This window comes from Puntigrus tetrazona, chromosome 16 (genome assembly GCF_018831695.1).
Source record: "Puntigrus tetrazona isolate hp1 chromosome 16, ASM1883169v1, whole genome shotgun sequence".
NCBI lineage: Eukaryota > Metazoa > Chordata > Actinopteri > Cypriniformes > Cyprinidae > Puntigrus > Puntigrus tetrazona.
Window position 1 is genome coordinate 19,243,554 of NC_056714.1, and position 18,442 is coordinate 19,261,995.

Here is an 18,442-nt window from a genome sequence, read left to right on the forward strand (position 1 = left end):
ATTTCAGCTTTTTAAATTTTACATTTAAATACGTTATCTGCTTCTCTAACATTTTTTTTTCGATTTTATATAATTTACATAATATATGTATATATGGTAAATATTATTGTAATATAAATGTTGTTTATATATTTAATATATATACACACATATTTGTTTACATAAATATACATAAACAATACATAAATATAGAATTTTTTTATTGCATTTTTGACAGAAAACTGGTAATGTACACAGTCCATACTAGTTTTATTTTATTAATATTAATAAGTTACAGTACATTATTTAATTGAAGCCTATTTCAGTGGATGCTTTAGCCACCCTGAGTTATTCAGGATATTTTGCAGTACCCCTGTATTTGTGAAAAGCCGAAGCAGTGATAATGTAATTACAGACACATGAAGTGCTTTTATTTCCTCAATGTAATACAGCAACAAAAGCTGAAAGATTAAAAACACGTCCACCATACACATTCCAGCCCAATAATGCACTTCTGGCTTCCTGAGGTTCAAGGTAATGCGTGTAAAAATGCTGCACAAATTACACACTTCACCTTCTCTTCACATACTCTTTATTTAAAAAGAATGATGTAATCACAGCAAAAGAAAAAAATAAAATCAAATCAAATTTATAGCCCGTTTTAAGATATCAATCATAAATGTATCTGTTTGTCTTGCATTTGCATTTAAATTATTTACCTCCCATATTATTCCCCGAAAGCATTTGACCTAATAACCATACCTGTTTGACAGCTATACAGGCGGTCCTTCCGCATGACCCTGATTTAGTTGTTCTTTCTGCTGTGTCCCGCTTCATCAGCGATACCGAGCAGAACTGTCGCACGTCTGCACTTCTCTCTCGCAGGTCTCACACTGCAGGGCGGCCGAGCGATAGGCCTTCCACACCGCAGCATCCTGCCGGCACACCGTCCCGCCGCCTCTCTTCTCCTCCGCCTCGTCGCGGTTGATATCTCCCACACAGACCCAGCCGCCGGACGTCCCGCTTCCAGCGCTGACGGCCCACTTCGAGTGATCCTCCGTAGCTTTGAACGTGACGCTCTGGCCTGGGGAAATGAGGTCTACGTTGAGGACTTTCCAGCTTGGAGAACAGTCCGAGTGCAGGACGCCCGAGGAGCGACGCCAGAACTGAACCAGCAGGTCGGACTGAAGAGCAGGCGCAACCCAGGAGTGATACAGGTCTGATTATGAATGAAACAGTGAAAAAGTCATGGTTGCATCTTATTTTATAAAATGCATACACTAGCTGCATTTCCATTTATGCAAAACTTTGATGATATTTTACGTCGATTACAAAAGTTTTGTGAAATGGCGTTGTTTTCATTAACCAATTTTATGTAACTAAAACTTAACCTGTTGCTATTTAAGGCAATGAATTTTGCTGAAATTCTATGGATTTAGGCATATGCGTTTATCTTTACAGAGTGTGACAGCAAGATGCATCAGAACAGTCAAATCTAGCACTTTAATGCATTAAAAATGGTGCAAAAAGATTTAAGCTCGCCATTACAACAGTATTAAAAAGGAGTCTTACCATTGGCAAATGATGCACCTTTTGCAAAGCTAATGAACTCTGTTCCGGCCAGCGATTGGAGTGAGATACTGCGATTGGTCGGTGAGGAGGAAGTGTTGTCCCATCTGCCCAGTGTGTGTTTACAGAGCTGGGCCACAGCAGGTACAGCAGCGGCCAGTGAAGCAGGGATGCTGCAGTCGTATATGTGAGGCTGATTGATCTTCAGCTGCTCACCTGTTAAACACAAATAAAATACACGCTAAAAACATCTATCTGTATATACAGACAGACAGATGAAAAGATGGATAGACATGTATTTTACTGAGAAATAATTGCATTAAAAATACATACAATTATTATCACTTTTAATATGTATATTATTTTTCCAAAATATGGAGATGTTACAGAGAAATCAATTACATTACACAAAATTATATCACATTACAATAAGAAAGACTAATGACAGTGGACATAAAATTAAAAAAACTAAATTAAAGTACAATTTAATAGTACTACTGCTGCTACTACTACTGATACTAATAAGGTTGTTGTTTTTATAACTATTATTAAGGTTTAGTGGTGTCAAAAAATAAATGTTTTTGCTTACATAATATATGTATGCGTGTCCTGTATATATTCATCAAGTGTATAAAAAACACATGCATGCATAGCTTTAAGAAAAATATTGAATGAAAAATAATGTTTTTTGTAATTACGTACATATTTTCAACATTTACAATATATTTATATATATATATATATATATATATATATATATATATATATATATATATATATATATATATATATATATATATATACACAGTATGCATATATAATGTGAACATTGTTTTGGACACGATTAATCGTCTTTAATTGTTTGACAGCACTATTTTAATAATAAGGGAATGTATTACAAAGAAGTGAATTACATTATATGAACATCTATTACATTATCATAAAATAAACATAAGAAAATCAGATAAAAAAAAAAATCAACAACATCCACAGCAACAACATTAACAATAACACACATTACTATAGTTGTTGTTGATTTTGTTATTGTCCAACTCTGGGCTGGTTTTGGTATCCAGGCTAATAATAATAATAAACCATGTAAAGGAAGTTTAAGGCACTGTACGTCATGCCTAAAACATACAACCTTGACTCGTTCAAACTTTCCCCAATCTTTTTCCTGGTGACGCACCAAAAAAAAAAAATGCACATTTTGTACGTCTTCCTCATCTGATCCATTTATTTCAGGCCTTAGTTTCTCCGAGGAGCGCAATCAGGCATGTTTGATTAGGAATATTTCAAAATGTGTACTGCAGGTGTGTCTCCAGGAACCGGGTGGAGAAACACTATCTTATTGCTTTATTACCATTAAAGGAAAGTCTGATAATACTGTGATTCACCAACACAAGACTAAATGGACCTAAAGAGGATTTCAGTGAGAGGTGTTGTCACTATGGTTACGGTGTCAGACCATTACTCTAACTGTCACTATGGCAACTGCATCCCATAAATGTTTTGTCTTTAGAAATTGCACATGAAAAGGTTAGGTGAGAAGCATTTCAAGCAGCGTCTCCGACTCAGACTCACTTTAAAACAAGCATATGGAAATGTAAAACATGCATGGATTATATTAATCCTGCTCACTTTTACACACCTGCTTCATACTGACAGTCACAAACTATAGCATTAAAAGACAGTCCACCCAAAAATAAAAATTAAGTCATAGTTTTACCATCACGTCGTTCCAAACCTGCATAACAACATAAAAAAAGAGCATAAAAATATCGCTGGTAACCAAACATAGCCATAAAAACAATACCGGTTACCAGTATCCTTCAAAATATCTTCTTTTATGTCGTGTTGAAGAAAGATTTACAGGTCTGAAACAACATAAGGGTGAGTACTTAAATTTTCAGGGTGGACTATCTCCGTGTTTAGACTCACTTAATGCAAAAAAAGCTATTCACAAATTCACTAAATGTATTGAAATCGTACCTATTGTCTGAAAACGCTCTAAAGGATATGTGACACAGATGAAGTTCTGTCCATTACTTATGCCAGAGCTGGGATATGAAAACTGTCCCTGTGATTTAGGAGGGGGGAAATGAGGTGTGCTGTGGACCAACCAGAAGCCCTGCTGTTTATCAAAGACAACAACTCCTGGAAAAAAGATAAAGGGTATACATTAACGCTCTATTCTCCATAAACGTTTGTTTGTGTTCCATTAATATCATTTCAAGCTGTTAACTGCACTAAAACCGCACCTTTGGTGTGGCCACAAGACCTAGATGCATCTCCAAAAAGCTTCTCTTGTTGCGGTGGCTGATCATTATATAAAACGTATCCAACATCATCACTCTGGAAGAAAGTTAATGCTTAAAGCTTCTTCATAATAAACATGACTGTATGAGACGGCTGATCAGAGGCCCTTACGATGTGTTCCTCTTATTGTGAAATATGCAAATTCACCTAAAGCAAAAAAGTATACTTTTGAGTTTTGCGTAAGCGTAAACAGCAAATACTTGTTTGGTATTCTGCTACTTTTAGATGTGGTTCTAAATCTCAATAGATTTTAAACAGATTTTCTAATGAAATGTAAATGCAAACTCGGTGTTTTTATACTTCTGCAAAACTGGGAAAATGTGCCGACTACAGAACAGGACAAGCTGAGTAAGCTTCTCTAAAATCAGCCAGAAAATTACTAATAATGAAAGAAGAACCGAACAGGGTTATAGCAAAACTGAACATTTATATATATATATATATATATATATATATATATATATATATATATATATATATATATATATATATATATATATATATATATATATACTTTATATTATGTAAAGAGTGTAACCTGTACCTCATATAAAGGCCCTACTGTGCGCCCCACAGCACTTTGACTGTCATTAACTAAAGTCTTCCCATCCATCCATCCCTCACTTTCTCCATCCATGAAAAGATACTTCAGTCCCTCCTGCACAGGCTCATGAGAAAGATGCGGGAGCTTGTACAAATAAAACCTGTAAGCAGAGACAGAAAAGAGGGAAACACGATGTTTGATTACATTTTACAAAGACTATATTTATTTTATGAGTTAACCTACACGTAAAAAGTTATTATTATTAAAGTATGTTTTACAAGAAAATGGACAACTTCAGTTTTTTTTTTAATTCACGTTAAATTCATGATATTTGTGTCATTATCTGTGAAATTTACTATTCATTTCGTAATGAAAATTGTGAATCCTACACCAAATATTTACAGTGTGTGTGTGAATATATATATATATATATATATATATATATATATATATATATATATATATATATATATATATATATATATATATATATATAAAAACACAATAATTATCCTATAATAAATTATATTACATTTGCAATATGAACAATTATATTAATATTAATACAAGTACCGTTACATTAAGTAGCCATTTAATTTACTTAAATTGTTCTGTTGTAAAATTTGGTTTAATTAACTTATTGACATGAAGCTGCCTATATAATAATTCGAAAATAACTTTAATAATTAAAAAATATACATTTAAGTAATGTAGCTGAAGTACTTTTTTCTATTTCTCATGTGACTTATAGCCACAAGACTGTATTAATTTAATCAGTGATATTTTGATATAGTATTACAATATATGCATATTTTTTCTATTTGAATATTTTAAAATGTAATTGAAGCTGAATTTTCAGCATCATCAGTTTTCAGTGTCACGCGATCCTTTAGAAACCCTTCTGATATGCTGATTTGGCAAATATTTATTATTACTATTATCAGTGTTATCGAAAATAATTGCGCTGCTTAATATGTTTGTGTAATACAGTTGATTTTTCCTTTGATGACCAGAAACTTCACAGAGCAGCATCTATTTTAAATACATTTCTTCTAACATCATAAGTGTATTTAATGTCATATTTTACTGGCAAACGCTGCTTGACATGTCGACTACCATTCATAATCATAGAATTATTGGATAAAAAATTCAGTAAACTCAATTTACTTAATGTTTTCTGTTTTTAAGATATTTAACAGCATACAAACCAGTCTACAGGTTTCCCCTGATCATCATAACACGAGATGGAGGAAGAAGCTCCTTCTGAAGCACGAAGGAGGAGCAGAACAAGAAGCAACATGATGGAAGTGAAACCTGAAAGAGTGAAACATTTAACTTAACGTTTAAATACAATAACAAACCTCCTCGGCACTTTTAAGCGGTTTCAAAATCCGAACAATAACTCTGGCGCGTTGATTCGTCGCACTTGTTAGTTTTAATGCAACTTTACGTGTTTTATAGCTTATGGTCTGATGGCAAACTGCACGACTGAACTAGAAAATAAATCACAATGCCTATAAAAGATTGACATAAAGCTTACCCAACGGAGTACAGAGTGAAAATGATCGTTTCAGTCCATCGCTGAGCGAAACTTCTATTCCTTACTCTGTCACGTGCAGCAGGTCCATTCGTTTCTTCATAGAACAAGTGCATAGAATGGAATTTATCTTTAATCTTAAAGGCTGGCAAATATGACTGAGCATTTTTTTTTTTCATTTGTTGGTTTTGGGAAATGGTTATTTTCCACCGTGCAAAGGCTCCACCGTGCATTTTCATTTTAGTGCTATTGTAATTTCTCAAAGTCAGTAGTCTTGTATTCAATAGCAGCGCGCTAAACAGCAAAAGCGAACAAGATTTTGTCACGGGGGAAGTGTTACTTTTCTCAGCGGCGTTCAGGAAGAACCAATCACGGTCGACTGTGTTGACTTAATCGGGTCTTATTAAAAAACATTTTTAGCGATCGCTGGGTAGGATCTCTACTCGAATGCCAGGTGAAAGTCCTTGTAATTTAGGTATTTAAAATATGCGAGTGTTTTACTGTGCCGTTGTCTCTTACGAAGCACTAAAATAATAAATAGTTTTGAACGGAACTCAATGGAGTGCTCAGCATCCTGAGCGCCAGGGCGCCTCCTGAAGGAAAACTAAGTTTTTATTTACTACCATACGGATAAGTGTAGCAGAGTGAAGTAACCGCATAAACACCGGAAGCGATTTCCTTTATGAATGTCAATAAGGGCATTTAACTTTTGTTTACAAAGTAGAGCCCACCATCTTTCATTCGTCTGTTCGGCCCCTTTCAGTCTGTTATCGTTAAGGCTTCAACGTTGCTGAAGGATTTACTAATTTTTTGTTTGTCTGTTAATATAAAATGTTCTGAGCAACCAGTTAGTTAAAATTAAAATCTAAAAAGTCTTAAACATGAAAGAACTGTGATAGATTCTGTACTATTTCAACGAATGTTACTCTTAAGAAATTGCATTTAGTTCAATTTTCTTCTGCATTTCCAATTTCTTACCCCAAGAGGTCGCTGGGGTGTTTTTTTTAAACATAATCTTGTATTTTTAAACCACCCTGAGGCTGTAATTGTAGTTACATCGATTAATCCACAACCATGAGCACAAATTCGCTTAAAATACTAGTAGGTTGTAACTGGCTTTACTATAAGTTTTCAACAAACACCAGGTAAACTAGTATAAGTAGTAAAGTGTGTTTAGTTATTAACAAAATATATACATCAATACCCAATGAAGGACATAGTAGTATGCTTAAAGTATGATGTAATACTTGCAATATTATACTGCTCAACTTTTAGTTTACTGAAACTGTGCTTCAAAGTATACTAAATATGAATATTTATCACTATCGGTATACATGTGAGTTCACTTTTAGTACAGTTGCATGTAAACTAGTTGTGTACTCAAAGTATACTGTTATACTTAAAGTATATTTAAAAGTATACTTTTATATTAGAAAGTGGGCCAATTTTATCCCAAAGAGTACTGAAATACTACACTTAAGAGTATTTCTATTACAGTTATATTTGCATACTCGCTACATAAATGATACTTAAAAATATACTTGTGAAATTTACTTAAGTATGCTTAATAAAGTACTACTTTATGGTAAGGGTTAAGGCTAGCACATGACCAGCTAAGGATCAGTTTAAACCAGCATATTCTGGAGTTTTGTTGGTCAGTTAACCCATGGTTAATTTTCACAAAAAAATCTGTGGCTACTTTTGGTTTGTAATATTACTGAACTGTCTTGACACATCTTAAGAAAACAGAGTATTTGAAGTTATGCTCATAATTAATAAATTTAAAAATGATATATCTAATATTTCACAAATCTGTAAACTGTAAAGAGATCCCTGTAACATTAGAAAAGACAGAATACGTGTAAACTACCTATCCTTTTTGAATAAGGAAGGCAGCAAAGTCAATGTGTTTTAAATGACATGCTTCCTGCCGCCCCGGTTCCTCTTAACGTGTTTTTGTGTGTGTGAACGAGAGGGATGTGGATGTCAGCAACTTGTGGTTATTGCCTCGTGCACCTTGCTGAAGGTGGCGTAGAGTTTCATTGGAGACAGAGTTTAGAGGCTCAGAGAGACAGGAGGTGAGACAGTGGGATGGCCAGCCTATCACCACCCTTCAACTTCTGCTTTCTCTGGCTCAGCGTCCTACACTGTGTGTCTGGTGCCTTTCTGCTCCCTCTTAAACGCATGTGCGTGTCCATGCATCCACAGACGGCTGGCAGCGCTTGCTGAAGAGCATCAGAACCAGGTAGTGTTAGAGCAAAAATCACGTACCAATGTCTTGATTATTCTTGTGGTTACCAACAATCTCTCTTGTTTTAATGCACAAACAGGGCTGAGATGTGGGTGCATGTATTTGTGACCTCTGTGCTTCTTCTCTCAGGTAATTTTGGACAGGTTTCTTGTGTTTTTAACACACTAAAATGCTTGTGATTGCATCTACACTGTCTAATCTGTGCTCTTATATTACCTGAGCGCCCTTGCTGCACAGGTTATTTATATTCTATTGATCTGTATTTTTTCCTGTTTTTATCCCTGGCGTCAACAGAGCACACCTTGCTAAGGTCAGTACCAGCCTCTGATTACTCTCGTGTTGCTTTATAGGAGTCGGGGCGAGTAAGTGGCTGGTGTATTTCTCCAGGACGGACATCTGCGTTTGGGCCGGGACCACAGTAACACTGCCGTGCCGTTATGATTACCCTTCACCCTACAGCTCTACGCGGGTCATGTGGTTTCACATCTCTGCAGAAGGCAGACGGGAGGTGGCTTACCATACTGATGGGAATCTGTTGAGCCCTTCGTACAGGGACAGGATCAGATATATAGGGGGCCACAAAAGATGCAGTTTGCAGATCACGAACGCGAAGCTGAGCGATGCAGGAACGTACCATTTCAGATTCGAGACCGACAACCAGCAGGGCCGGTGGACCTCTCCTGACGCCATCACACTGTCCGTCACAGGTCAGACCATTTTAAAGGTTATTCTTCATATTAAATAAACCAAAGGCAAGTTTAATATGTAGACGCAGCTATACGCTGGTGTTTAAAGTTTAGGTGGCAGTACAGTTTACATTTTATTCATACAGTTGATTTGAAGTGACAGTAAGGTCATTTGTAATCGCTATGTTCACAAACAAATCTGTGGACCTCACAACTGTTGTCATTGTTGATAAAAGAAATGCTTGGGAAGCAAATCAGCATATTCGGATGACGTGACACTAAAGACTGGAGTAATGGCTTCCGAAAATTCTGCTTTAGATCAAAGAAATAAATTACATGCGAAAATATATTCAAATACAAAATAGCTATTTGAAATCGCAATACAATTTTACTGTTTTTCCCTATCAAATGAGCATAAGAAGACTTTTTTTTACAAACATACCAAAAAAATTATGGAATGGTTTCTTAGAGTTTTTTTTAACGCCGTGGCTACCTAATTATTCGACCAGTGGTGGAAAGAGTATTATTTACACAACCACCTCAAAACACGAAGCAACAGCCTGGCAAGTGTTTCATACAAAATCTAGTAATTCAGGAGAAATGAACACCCTTTTTTAGTATTTTTGTTGTTTATTTGCGTGGAATTGTGAAGGAAACCCACCAAAATGTCCTCAAAATAATTTAGCATGCCGCTTGGACCTAATTTTGTGAAATGTCATCCTGGTTCCAGAGCTTCAGGTTCATGTACATCCACCGAGAATAGGCAACATGTTTGCTGCTGGCGAGACAGTCTTCCTGAGCTGTGTGGCGCGAGGCTGTGCCGCCCCTGGCAAAAACTTTGCCCTTTATCGGAATGGGCTTAACTTGGGTCAATCCAACAAGCTGTCAGCCATCTATAACTTTGACAGTCAGCATGCAGGTACCTACACCTGCCGTCCAATACCTCCTCAAAACGTTCAGTCACCGGGAGTCTCCCTGGCTCTGGGATGTGAGTATTGTACATGCATATAAACAGTGTAACCGTGTGTGTATATCTAAAATGTGCTGCATGTAGTAACATCTAAATTGCATGATTTTATATATGTATTAATAGAAAAAGGATTCAACTGTGCATTAAATAGTGTGTATTAAATACATAACACTTGTAAATACACTGATGAAAAGAGGGTATTCAACTGAATTCTGCTGTCAGCATCCTCTCTCTTTCTCTGTGTCTCAGATGCTCCTCGCTACACCGCGGTGCAGATCACCCCTCGAGAGGCGGTCAGGGAGGGCGATTCGGTGACTTTGACCTGCAGTAGCGATGGAGCTCCGCCAGCAGAAAGTTTTGCCTGGTTTAAGGAAGGAGAGAGTGGCAGCGTGCCAGACAGCTTTAAACCTGAGCTGAGATTGTGGAGTTTGGACTACAGGGACCATGGAGAGTACTTCTGTGTGGCCCGCAACCCGCTCGGCACAGACCGGTCCAGACCGCTTTTACTCAATGTTACCTGTAGGTTATCTCTATTTTTATGTACCTAGAATTAATCATTTAGGTCATTTGAGTAGTGTGTTTCTTTATTTTTAAAAATAAAGGTTTGAAGAGGGAGGTTTGAATAGCAGAACCCTTTTCAGTTCCAGCCTTTTAGTGAACAGTTCTTAAAATAATAATTTGTGACCCTAGATCGCAAAACCAGTCATAATTTATACATTGTCTGTACATCAGCTGTCCAAATTAAATCCTTGGCAATGCATATTATTAATCAAAAAACTATCTTTTGATATAATTAAGGCAGGACGTGTATAAAACACGATCTTTATTTTTTTAACTCAAAAAACTAATTGAGAATTTTGACGCATACAATGTAGTTTTGGCTATTGCTACTATACCCATACTACATAATACATGTCATTATAATAATCTTAAGAAACCTTTTCCACTATAAAGACGCTTTTGTGCAATTGAAAGGTTGATGTTAAAGGTTCTTCATGGAACGATCAATGACAATAAAAACCTTTATTTTTAAGTGTATAACTGATTTTTATAAACCTGCATCTCTAAATATTGAAGCTTTTAAACTGTAAATAGGTCAAATGACAGCCTATTTTGATAAATGTCACCAGACATTTGAACTTTTCAATTCACCTAATGAGCAATATCTTGCCATTTTTGCTGATCTTACGTCTTTGTGAGTGCAGAGATTTATTTTAGTTACTGGAGCTTGTGTAATAACATTAATTTTGGCAGGACATTATGTCACATTGTCTGCCACCCTCTAATGGATCAAAGTTTAAATCAAGTGTACAAATATAGGGCAGATTGGGAAAGCACATGATGCTCAGCCATGAAAGGAGTATTTACTTCCTGTTTTCACTCGTTAGGTCAAACAACACGACCAGCATTGGTCATACTTAGGGTTAGGGGTGTGTTAAAATCATTCAGTATTAAACTTTGGTACGTGACTTTTCCCACATTGTTTATGCAATGGGCATGACCGATACACCACATTGGTTACGCTATGCTCTTTAAAACTTTGAATTATCATCTGGTGAATGATAAAACAGACAAAATCTAGCAATGAGTTTACAACCAACCAGAACGACCACATAGAAACCTATTAGAATGATTATAGTAATGATGCTAACAATTCTGATTTACATCATAAATTGTGCTAAAAGATTATTTAAAATTCATTCATCATCATCCTTGTGCATTTGTGAGACTTTTATGCAAAATGTATATTTGTTTCCAGACTCCCCAAAGAACACCAGAATCCTCATCGGTCCTAAAGGAGACATCAAGGAAGGGTCTGCTGTCAATCTGACCTGCAGCAGCAACGCTAACCCTGCTGTGCAGAAATACGCCTGGTACAAAGTGAACGGTGGTCAGCCCTGGACCAAAGGCGCTGCTCAAAATCTCACCTTTCCTAGCGTGCGTTCCCATCATGCTGGACAGTACTACTGCACCGCGTGGAACGTGTTCGGCATGGGGACGTCACCCATTATTTCCCTTATAGTACTGTGTAGGTTTTTGCTTGATTTAAACATATATTATAAACAAGTTTATTTTTAACATAGTTCTGAGAGTTGTGTAGCTTGAATGTGCACTGCTTCTGCTTCTGGTGTCGTTTCCAGTCATCTTAGATATAAATTCGCATTCCCAGAAAAAGGTTGTGAGAAGCTTGAAGTTCTGTTTCTACCACCATAAAAGCAATATACAATTGCTAGTGAAGTTACAATTCAAACGTTTGTTTTCTTGCAGTTTAGATTTTGTGAAGTGTGTGAGATTTTTGAAATTATATCAAGCCATTCTGTTCCATGAAAAGTTCATATTTTGGTTTTGGAAGTCCCCAACAACAGGTTGACATGCATGCATGATCAAAAAACACTTGTATTTTCTTATAATATGCATTTATTTTTACCTTACTTGCTCAACTACATCCAGATAATTCACTCATTGATGAATTTTTCCCAACCCCTCCTTTGCGTGACACTAATCTGCAGTGATTGGCGAGATTAGTTTCATTTTTGTTTCCTCTACCTGTAATGCCTGATAAAGCAGTGTTTGTGAGCGTAGTGTACAGCGTTTACCGGAGAAAGCACTATTTTTACCACTCCAAAAGCGCCACGAATGAATTTGCGCTTTTATTCAGACCGATGCGAAAAAATCAACAAGTGGACGGGCAGTATGCTAATGTTAGCTTGGGGTTCGATTAAAAAAAAACAACTTGTTTCAGAGTCAGAGTTGACTCTTTCATTTGAGAGACAATAACTTTATACGTGGTGCACTTTCAGATTTATAACTTTGCGGGATGTTTTTATTAGAGCTGTGTTACAAAAACCCGTAATGGGTTTAAACTTAAATATCTCACAAATCTGAGTTAAAATCTATGTATCCCAGAGATCTGACCTTAGATCTCTGTAAAAGTTAATTGTTAATAATAATATTTTTTTTATCCTTTAGAAGAAACAAGCTTCCATAATATAAACAGTGGTTTGTAACGTAAATAATCAGACCATTTAATGCACTTACCTAGTTATGTACTTATAGTGGCTAATAAATCACACGTTCTCAGAAAATAGGTTACTTCCATGTTGCAAAATAAGGTGGATACTGTACCTAGTCTATATACCTCTTTGAACTGCTAAATTTGTTCTTTTATTCATTTAACCTCCCCACCTCTCTTTCCTTTTCTCTCTCTCTCTCTCAGATGCCCCCAAAAACACCTCTGTGCTGGCTCGGCCTTCCACTGTGATCGAAGCGGGCAGCTCGTTGACGCTGACCTGCATCAGTCAGGCCAATCCGGCGGTGGAGAACTACACCTGGCACCGGATCAATGCGGCTGACGCCTGGGAAACCCGATCGGGTCCCAGCTACACCATTGCTGAGGTCAGCCCTGGAGCCAGCGGCCAGTACTACTGCGAGGCCCGAAACCGCATCGGAGCGCACAGCTCCCCGGTTCTGACGGTGAAAGTTCGAGGTCAGTGCATCACACAGTTAAAAAAAATGGGCAAAATGGATTTCCGAAGGAACACGTGACACTGAAGGCTGTAGTGATGATGCTGCAAATTCAGCTTTAGATTTAATTGCATTTTAAATATATTAAAATAGAAAACGTTTTTGAAATTGTGATCATATTTAAAAATATGATAGTTTTAGTGTGTTTTTGATCAAATAAATGCAGGCTTCGTGAGACTTCAGCATTTAAATTGTAGTTTTGTTTGCTTGTGTGTGTACGTGTGTTAGTATTTGTGGTTTATGGGGACACAAATTTGTTTATTTCAATATGAGGGTGGTTTATGAGGACACTGACAATATCCCCTTAATTCAAAAGGCTTAAAAACATACCAAATAGTGTTTTTTTTGAAAATCTAAAAATGCAGTTTCTTGTAAAGAGTAGGTTTAGGTGTAAGGTTGGTGTGGGGCAAGAGCACATACAGTTTGTACAATATGGGGAGTCCCCGTAAACCACAAATACCAACAAGCATGCATGCATGTGTGTGTTTGGTTATGGCTCCCTTGTATTGCTTACTGTTGATGATGTGCATGTACTGTATGTTCATGACTGAGCTGCAGTGGTTTATATGTTCAGGTCGACTGAAGGTTATCGCACTGGCATCTGCAGTAGGCGTTTCTGTCGGATTAATATCTCTAACCGTGGTCGTCATGATCAGGTGAATGTACAGTATGCGCGCTTGCTTTAACAGCAAAGACCTGATGTCTGTATAAACCTAAACACATCATTTCACGTCTTTTTTTGCAGTAAAAACATGCATCGCGTGGACATCGAAAATCTTGAGGAGGAAAAAGAGGTCTTTTTGATATCTCATTGTGTCATGGTATAAATTAAATCTCTATTTATCATAATAATCAAATGCCGTGCTTCTGCTCAAAAAACAGTGTTCGCCAGTAGTTGACTTGCCAGTGGACCATACACCGTTCAGTAAATCAACCTCAGAGACGTTTCTCATAAAGAACGCAAAAATGTCAGACATTCCGGTGAGTTTTCTTGGCTCAGATCTTCCTCCATTATTATGCCAGTCTCTGTTACAAAGCCTATATGGCGTGTGTCATCACTGTGTCCAAATTCACATATTTATTCAACACATTAAAAGTATGTGCCCTGAAAACAACATATACTTGTCAGTATGTGCAGTACTGTATCGATATAGAATATAGTTTAATTTCCCATCTCAGGATTCATCATTACATATTAAGTTTATGCTTTTATAAAGTCAGCAATAAAAAAGCCTCTGCCTCATTCTCTTCCACTGCACAATTAATTCTTATCAATATTAACCCCAAAACAATCTTGCATGTATTAGAAAGTTTGAAAGTCTACCAGAAATAGCATTACTTCACAGGCGCTATACAATGCATTTTATAACACTAATTGTAGCAACTTCGAAATGAGTTTTATTTGGTTCAGGAGGAGCCCGAGGAGATTTACGAAACCACCCACCCCGCCATCATGCCCCTGAAAGAAGCCTCTCAGAGCGCCGAGGAACAGGGAAAAATCAACTACATTACGGTGCATTATTCTCGCATGCCCAGGTTAAACACAATTACACAGTCCACGCGTGCTGGTTTGCGCCAGTCCTCTGTCGTATTAATGCCACGGTTATTGTGTCTGTTATCTTTATTTACAGTCGGGACCAGGCGAAGGTCACAAACATACCTCTAGATGGAGACAAGACGCTCAAAGATGGGCCTAATGTTGTTTATACCGTCCTCACCAACCAACCGATAGATGAAGTAGACGAATCTGGAGTGTAAAGCGGTCAGCCGATGGAAGAAATTGTGAAAACCGTTTTTTTTAATGACATGCACTTACGGACCATTTGGTGTAGCCTGAATGTCAGAGACTTGAAAATAGGATACAAAAGTAGAAAAAATACCCACTGGATGGTCAGTCTGATTGCGTCCAGCTGCAGCTTGCCCTGATCAAATCCAGCTGCTCAAAACTATACACTACTGTTTAAATGTTTGGGATCAGTAAGATTTTTTAAGGTTTTTTGAAGCAGTCTCTTACGCTCTTTATTCCTTTTCACCAAGAACACAGTAAAAACAGGCGTATAGTTAAGTGATTAGAATATATAATAACTTTGTATTACGTTTTAAAATGTAATTTTCAGCATCACTGAGCAGCATTCGGTCACATGATGCTTCATCAATCAGTTGCTTGCTGATTTTCATTTTTATTAATGTGTGATATTTTTGTGGAAACGCATTCTTTTCGTTTATGTTTGATAAATAACTTTAACAGAAATTTAGAAATAGGCATTTTTTGGAACATTATAAATGTTTTACTGTCACATCTGATGCATCCTTGCTTAAAAAACAACAACAACAAAAAAATATGTTATATGTTCATGTGTGATACGATTAAATGCAACATAAACAAATGATCCCACTTAGTAAATACTAAATTTAATTAACATTAACAAACAAAAAAACAATATCTATATGCATATTCTTGGCATTACTGCCATATCAGAATACTGAAGACACATGCAATATCCGTTGTTGTTGTTGTTGTTGTTGTTGTTGTGGAGCTGATTGAAGATTCAAGGGTAAGTAAATAACAACACTGATAACTGAAGGTAGAATGAGAGGCGGTTTTCTATGATTTACAATGTGAGATTTCTACTGTATCTAACCTGCTGTCTTAATAAATTCCTCACTATCTAAACATAACCATTATTTTCTCTTTTTACAGACTTTGTGAAAAAAAAAACATGTTGTTTAGTCTGTAGTTCAGTGGCTGAGGGCATAACCCTGAAACATGCAACACAGCGGCAGTGACTTGCAAAATGTAAGACGCGATACGATGATGCTAAAGGTGAAATAGGAAATCCAAAAAATAAAAGATGTGAATCAAACATCGTGCTGCTTGATATGCGGAAAACGATATAAGCATTTAAATAACAGACTCCGTAATGGATGCATAAATGAATGCAAAAAATGTAACCCACAAGCAGAAAAAAAGCAGAACTTTTGGTTAAAATCTTTGTTTTGATCAGTTTTTTTTTCCTCCTTTGTGGTGATAACTTGTTTAAAGTGATCGTGTCCTCTCTGCTCTGAAAAACAAAGCTACAATCGATTAGTTTCTAAGACCAGAAATGATGCCTTACAAGACATTTATTGAGCAGATGCTTTACTTACCGTGCCTTCCGACTGATGAATATCACAATGCCTGCTATTATGATAACCATGATAATAATTCCAAGCACAATGCCAGTGGTGGATGAAGATGCACTTCTTGCTGTGAAGAATTATTGTCATTAACAGGCTAGTTTACAATTACACAATGACTTCCTGTCTACTTGGTTGTGCCACGGTATTACATTAAAAAGTGTCATTAATATAGCTGCGCTAAATAATGTTTTTTTTTTTTTTTTTTTTTTTTAATAAACCCGCTACTGTTAAGGTCATGAATGCAAGATAGATTTCTCTGAGGAAGTGCTTCTGGAAACATGCCTTCTTGTGAAAAACTGACATTTGCTGTGGGTTAAAAAAGGAAGTTTTGATTTCTATGAATTAAACAACAGAAAACAGCCAAAAGATATTTACCAATTCATCTGGTTTTGTTTTTTTTTCTCATATATGTTTGTCAATAATCAAGATTTTTAATTCTACGTATGATTTGGATATATACTAAACTATAGAAACGATATGTCATTGTTGAAACAAATAAATGCCAAAAAAATAAAATAATAGCATTTATTAACATTCTGATTTACTAACTGCTTTAGTTACCGTTAGCTGTCAATTAAAAAAACTTTCTATATTAGTATTAAAAACTGTAAAAAAAAAAGTGCTGAATCTGCTAATAAATCATTAAAATCAGAAGTTTTGATTGTTAATATTATTTAATAGACCTGACCTAACATGAACTGTCAATGCATTTGTTTTAATACAGTTGTATTTTATTAACAAACATGCTGTAATGCATTATTTGCATTAAACAGTAATTAATAAAACCTTAGTTTAAAGTGTTAACATATAAATAATATAAATGTCACACTATTTAGTGCCGTTTTAGTGCATTTTATATGATATAAAATGTTTATTTATAACTTTAACATCCATGGAATGCAATGGAAGGTTTATCTTTACAGTAAGAAAAAGGTTCCTTTAAGAACTGTTCACTGAAAAGTTCTTTAAGGAACTCAATTCTATGCAAAATCCTCTTTTGGAGCTAAAACATTGCATGTCCAGAGATTGTTCTTACTTTCTGCCCGATGTGTGACCTGTAGATTCACTCCTCTCTGTCCTGGCAGCTTGGCCTTCAGGTGGTTGGTGATGAACCGGAACACGTACACGCCGCTGTCTTCTGACCTTAGATCAGAAATCATCAGAGAGCAGTTTCTGCTCCCCGTCTGCCCCAAGAACTTGACTCTGCCCTGGTACGAGGGCTCAGGGAACACCCCTGCGCTGTGGTACACGTATCTCGGAGTAATGCAGCAGCTTTCATTCAGACACCACATCTCCGACAACACTTTGTGAGGTATCCCTTGCTCAGACTCCTCGGGGTAGTCGTAGGAGCACTGCAGAACCACAGAAGAACCAAGAGGAGCGTATACTGGATCCATGGGAACATGCACTGTCCAGTCGGCTGCCAGAGCACCTAAAATGGTGAAGGAATGTAATGTAAAACAGCTGGTTCTGTATTCTAAACAACATTCTTCTGCACGCTTAGACGACTTATATTTTCTACGTCTCAGAGAACCTTCTCCAGTGAGTCTTACCCGACAGAATCAAAGACGTCAGGGTCCATATGCTCGCGGGGAGAATCACAAACATTGTTGCAGCCTCGAATGTGTTTCCTTACAGTGCAAATGTGGAAACGTCGCTCTTGTCTGGTTTTTGTTCCTCCTACCCCTTTTTTGTAACTACGTCATTAATTATGTCGTTATTTCCTGCATGTTGCCAGTCACTTGTTTTTTTTTTGTTTGTTACTGCATAATATACAACATTTTATAAACAACAATCCATTAGTAATCATTTTAAATTGTTAACAAATGGGTTTCACTTCATAGTTAATATGAAGTAGCGTGTGTGAGTGCATATATGGAAA

General features: G+C 36.5%; 3 protein-coding genes across 9 annotated transcripts; 1 reads left to right on the forward strand and 2 right to left on the reverse strand.

The window, feature by feature from the left end:
• Window positions 1–388: 388 nt before the first annotated feature.
• On the reverse strand, window positions 389–6,096 carry dnase2 (deoxyribonuclease II, lysosomal). Its single transcript, XM_043261885.1, has 7 exons — window positions 5,952–6,096; window positions 5,620–5,725; window positions 4,412–4,571; window positions 3,810–3,903; window positions 3,541–3,705; window positions 1,552–1,764; window positions 389–1,198 (listed from the first exon to the last, which is right to left on the reverse strand). Exons 2-7 carry the CDS (start codon window positions 5,709–5,711, stop codon window positions 816–818), a joined length of 1,107 nt encoding a protein of 368 aa, XP_043117820.1. The 5' UTR covers window positions 5,712–5,725; window positions 5,952–6,096; the 3' UTR covers window positions 389–815.
• Window positions 6,097–7,802: 1,706 nt separating this feature from the next.
• Window positions 7,803–16,050, forward strand: si:dkey-33i11.1 (B-cell receptor CD22). 7 transcript variants are annotated; one of them, XM_043260223.1, is made up of 12 exons: window positions 7,803–8,193; window positions 8,279–8,328; window positions 8,550–8,906; window positions 9,616–9,873; window positions 10,105–10,374; window positions 11,615–11,884; window positions 13,073–13,342; window positions 13,955–14,036; window positions 14,126–14,174; window positions 14,263–14,361; window positions 14,762–14,916; window positions 15,012–16,050. In XM_043260223.1, the coding sequence occupies exons 2-12, from the start codon at window positions 8,286–8,288 to the stop codon at window positions 15,136–15,138; spliced, it is 1,980 nt and encodes a 659-aa protein (XP_043116158.1). In that variant the 5' UTR covers window positions 7,803–8,193; window positions 8,279–8,285; the 3' UTR covers window positions 15,139–16,050. The 7 variants fall into 7 exon arrangements, with proteins under 7 accessions (XP_043116158.1, XP_043116161.1, XP_043116163.1 ...); XM_043260226.1 differs by having other exon boundaries at window positions 14,762–14,893; XM_043260228.1 differs by having other exon boundaries at window positions 14,792–14,893.
• Window positions 15,771–18,241, reverse strand: LOC122359968 (sialic acid-binding Ig-like lectin 14). Its single transcript, XM_043260230.1, has 4 exons — window positions 18,114–18,241; window positions 17,597–17,992; window positions 16,528–16,627; window positions 15,771–16,442 (listed from the first exon to the last, which is right to left on the reverse strand). The coding sequence occupies exons 1-4, from the start codon at window positions 18,166–18,168 to the stop codon at window positions 16,418–16,420; spliced, it is 576 nt and encodes a 191-aa protein (XP_043116165.1). The 5' UTR covers window positions 18,169–18,241; the 3' UTR covers window positions 15,771–16,417.
• Between the last annotated feature and the right edge of the window lie 201 nt (window positions 18,242–18,442).

What these genes read in the sequence shown, in the direction of transcription:
- dnase2 (XM_043261885.1), bottom strand. Translation starts at nt 5,711, where the DNA reads ATGTTGCTTCTTGTTCTGCTCCTCCTTCGTGCTTCAGAAGGAGCTTCT. An exon ending in AGAGCGTTTTCAGACAATAG is followed by an intron (nt 1,765 to 3,540) that starts GTACGATTTCAA and finishes TGTGTTTAACAG; the next exon opens with GTGAGCAGCTGAAGATCAAT. An exon ending in AGGTGCATCATTTGCCAATG is followed by an intron (nt 1,199 to 1,551) that starts GTAAGACTCCTT and finishes ATTCATAATCAG; the next exon opens with ACCTGTATCACTCCTGGGTT.
- LOC122359968 (XM_043260230.1), bottom strand. Translation starts at nt 18,168, where the DNA reads ATGTTTGTGATTCTCCCCGCGAGCATATGGACCCTGACGTCTTTGATT. An exon ending in GACGTCTTTGATTCTGTCGG is followed by an intron (nt 17,993 to 18,113) that starts GTAAGACTCACT and finishes TCACCATTTTAG; the next exon opens with GTGCTCTGGCAGCCGACTGG. An exon ending in GGTCACACATCGGGCAGAAA is followed by an intron (nt 16,628 to 17,596) that starts GTAAGAACAATC and finishes AATTCTTCACAG; the next exon opens with CAAGAAGTGCATCTTCATCC.
- si:dkey-33i11.1 (XM_043260222.1), top strand. Translation starts at nt 8,286, where the DNA reads ATGTGGGTGCATGTATTTGTGACCTCTGTGCTTCTTCTCTCAG. An exon ending in TATTTCCCTTATAGTACTGT is followed by an intron (nt 11,885 to 13,072) that starts GTAGGTTTTTGC and finishes TCTCTCTCTCAG; the next exon opens with ATGCCCCCAAAAACACCTCT. An exon ending in ACCGTGGTCGTCATGATCAG is followed by an intron (nt 14,037 to 14,125) that starts GTGAATGTACAG and finishes CTTTTTTTGCAG; the next exon opens with TAAAAACATGCATCGCGTGG.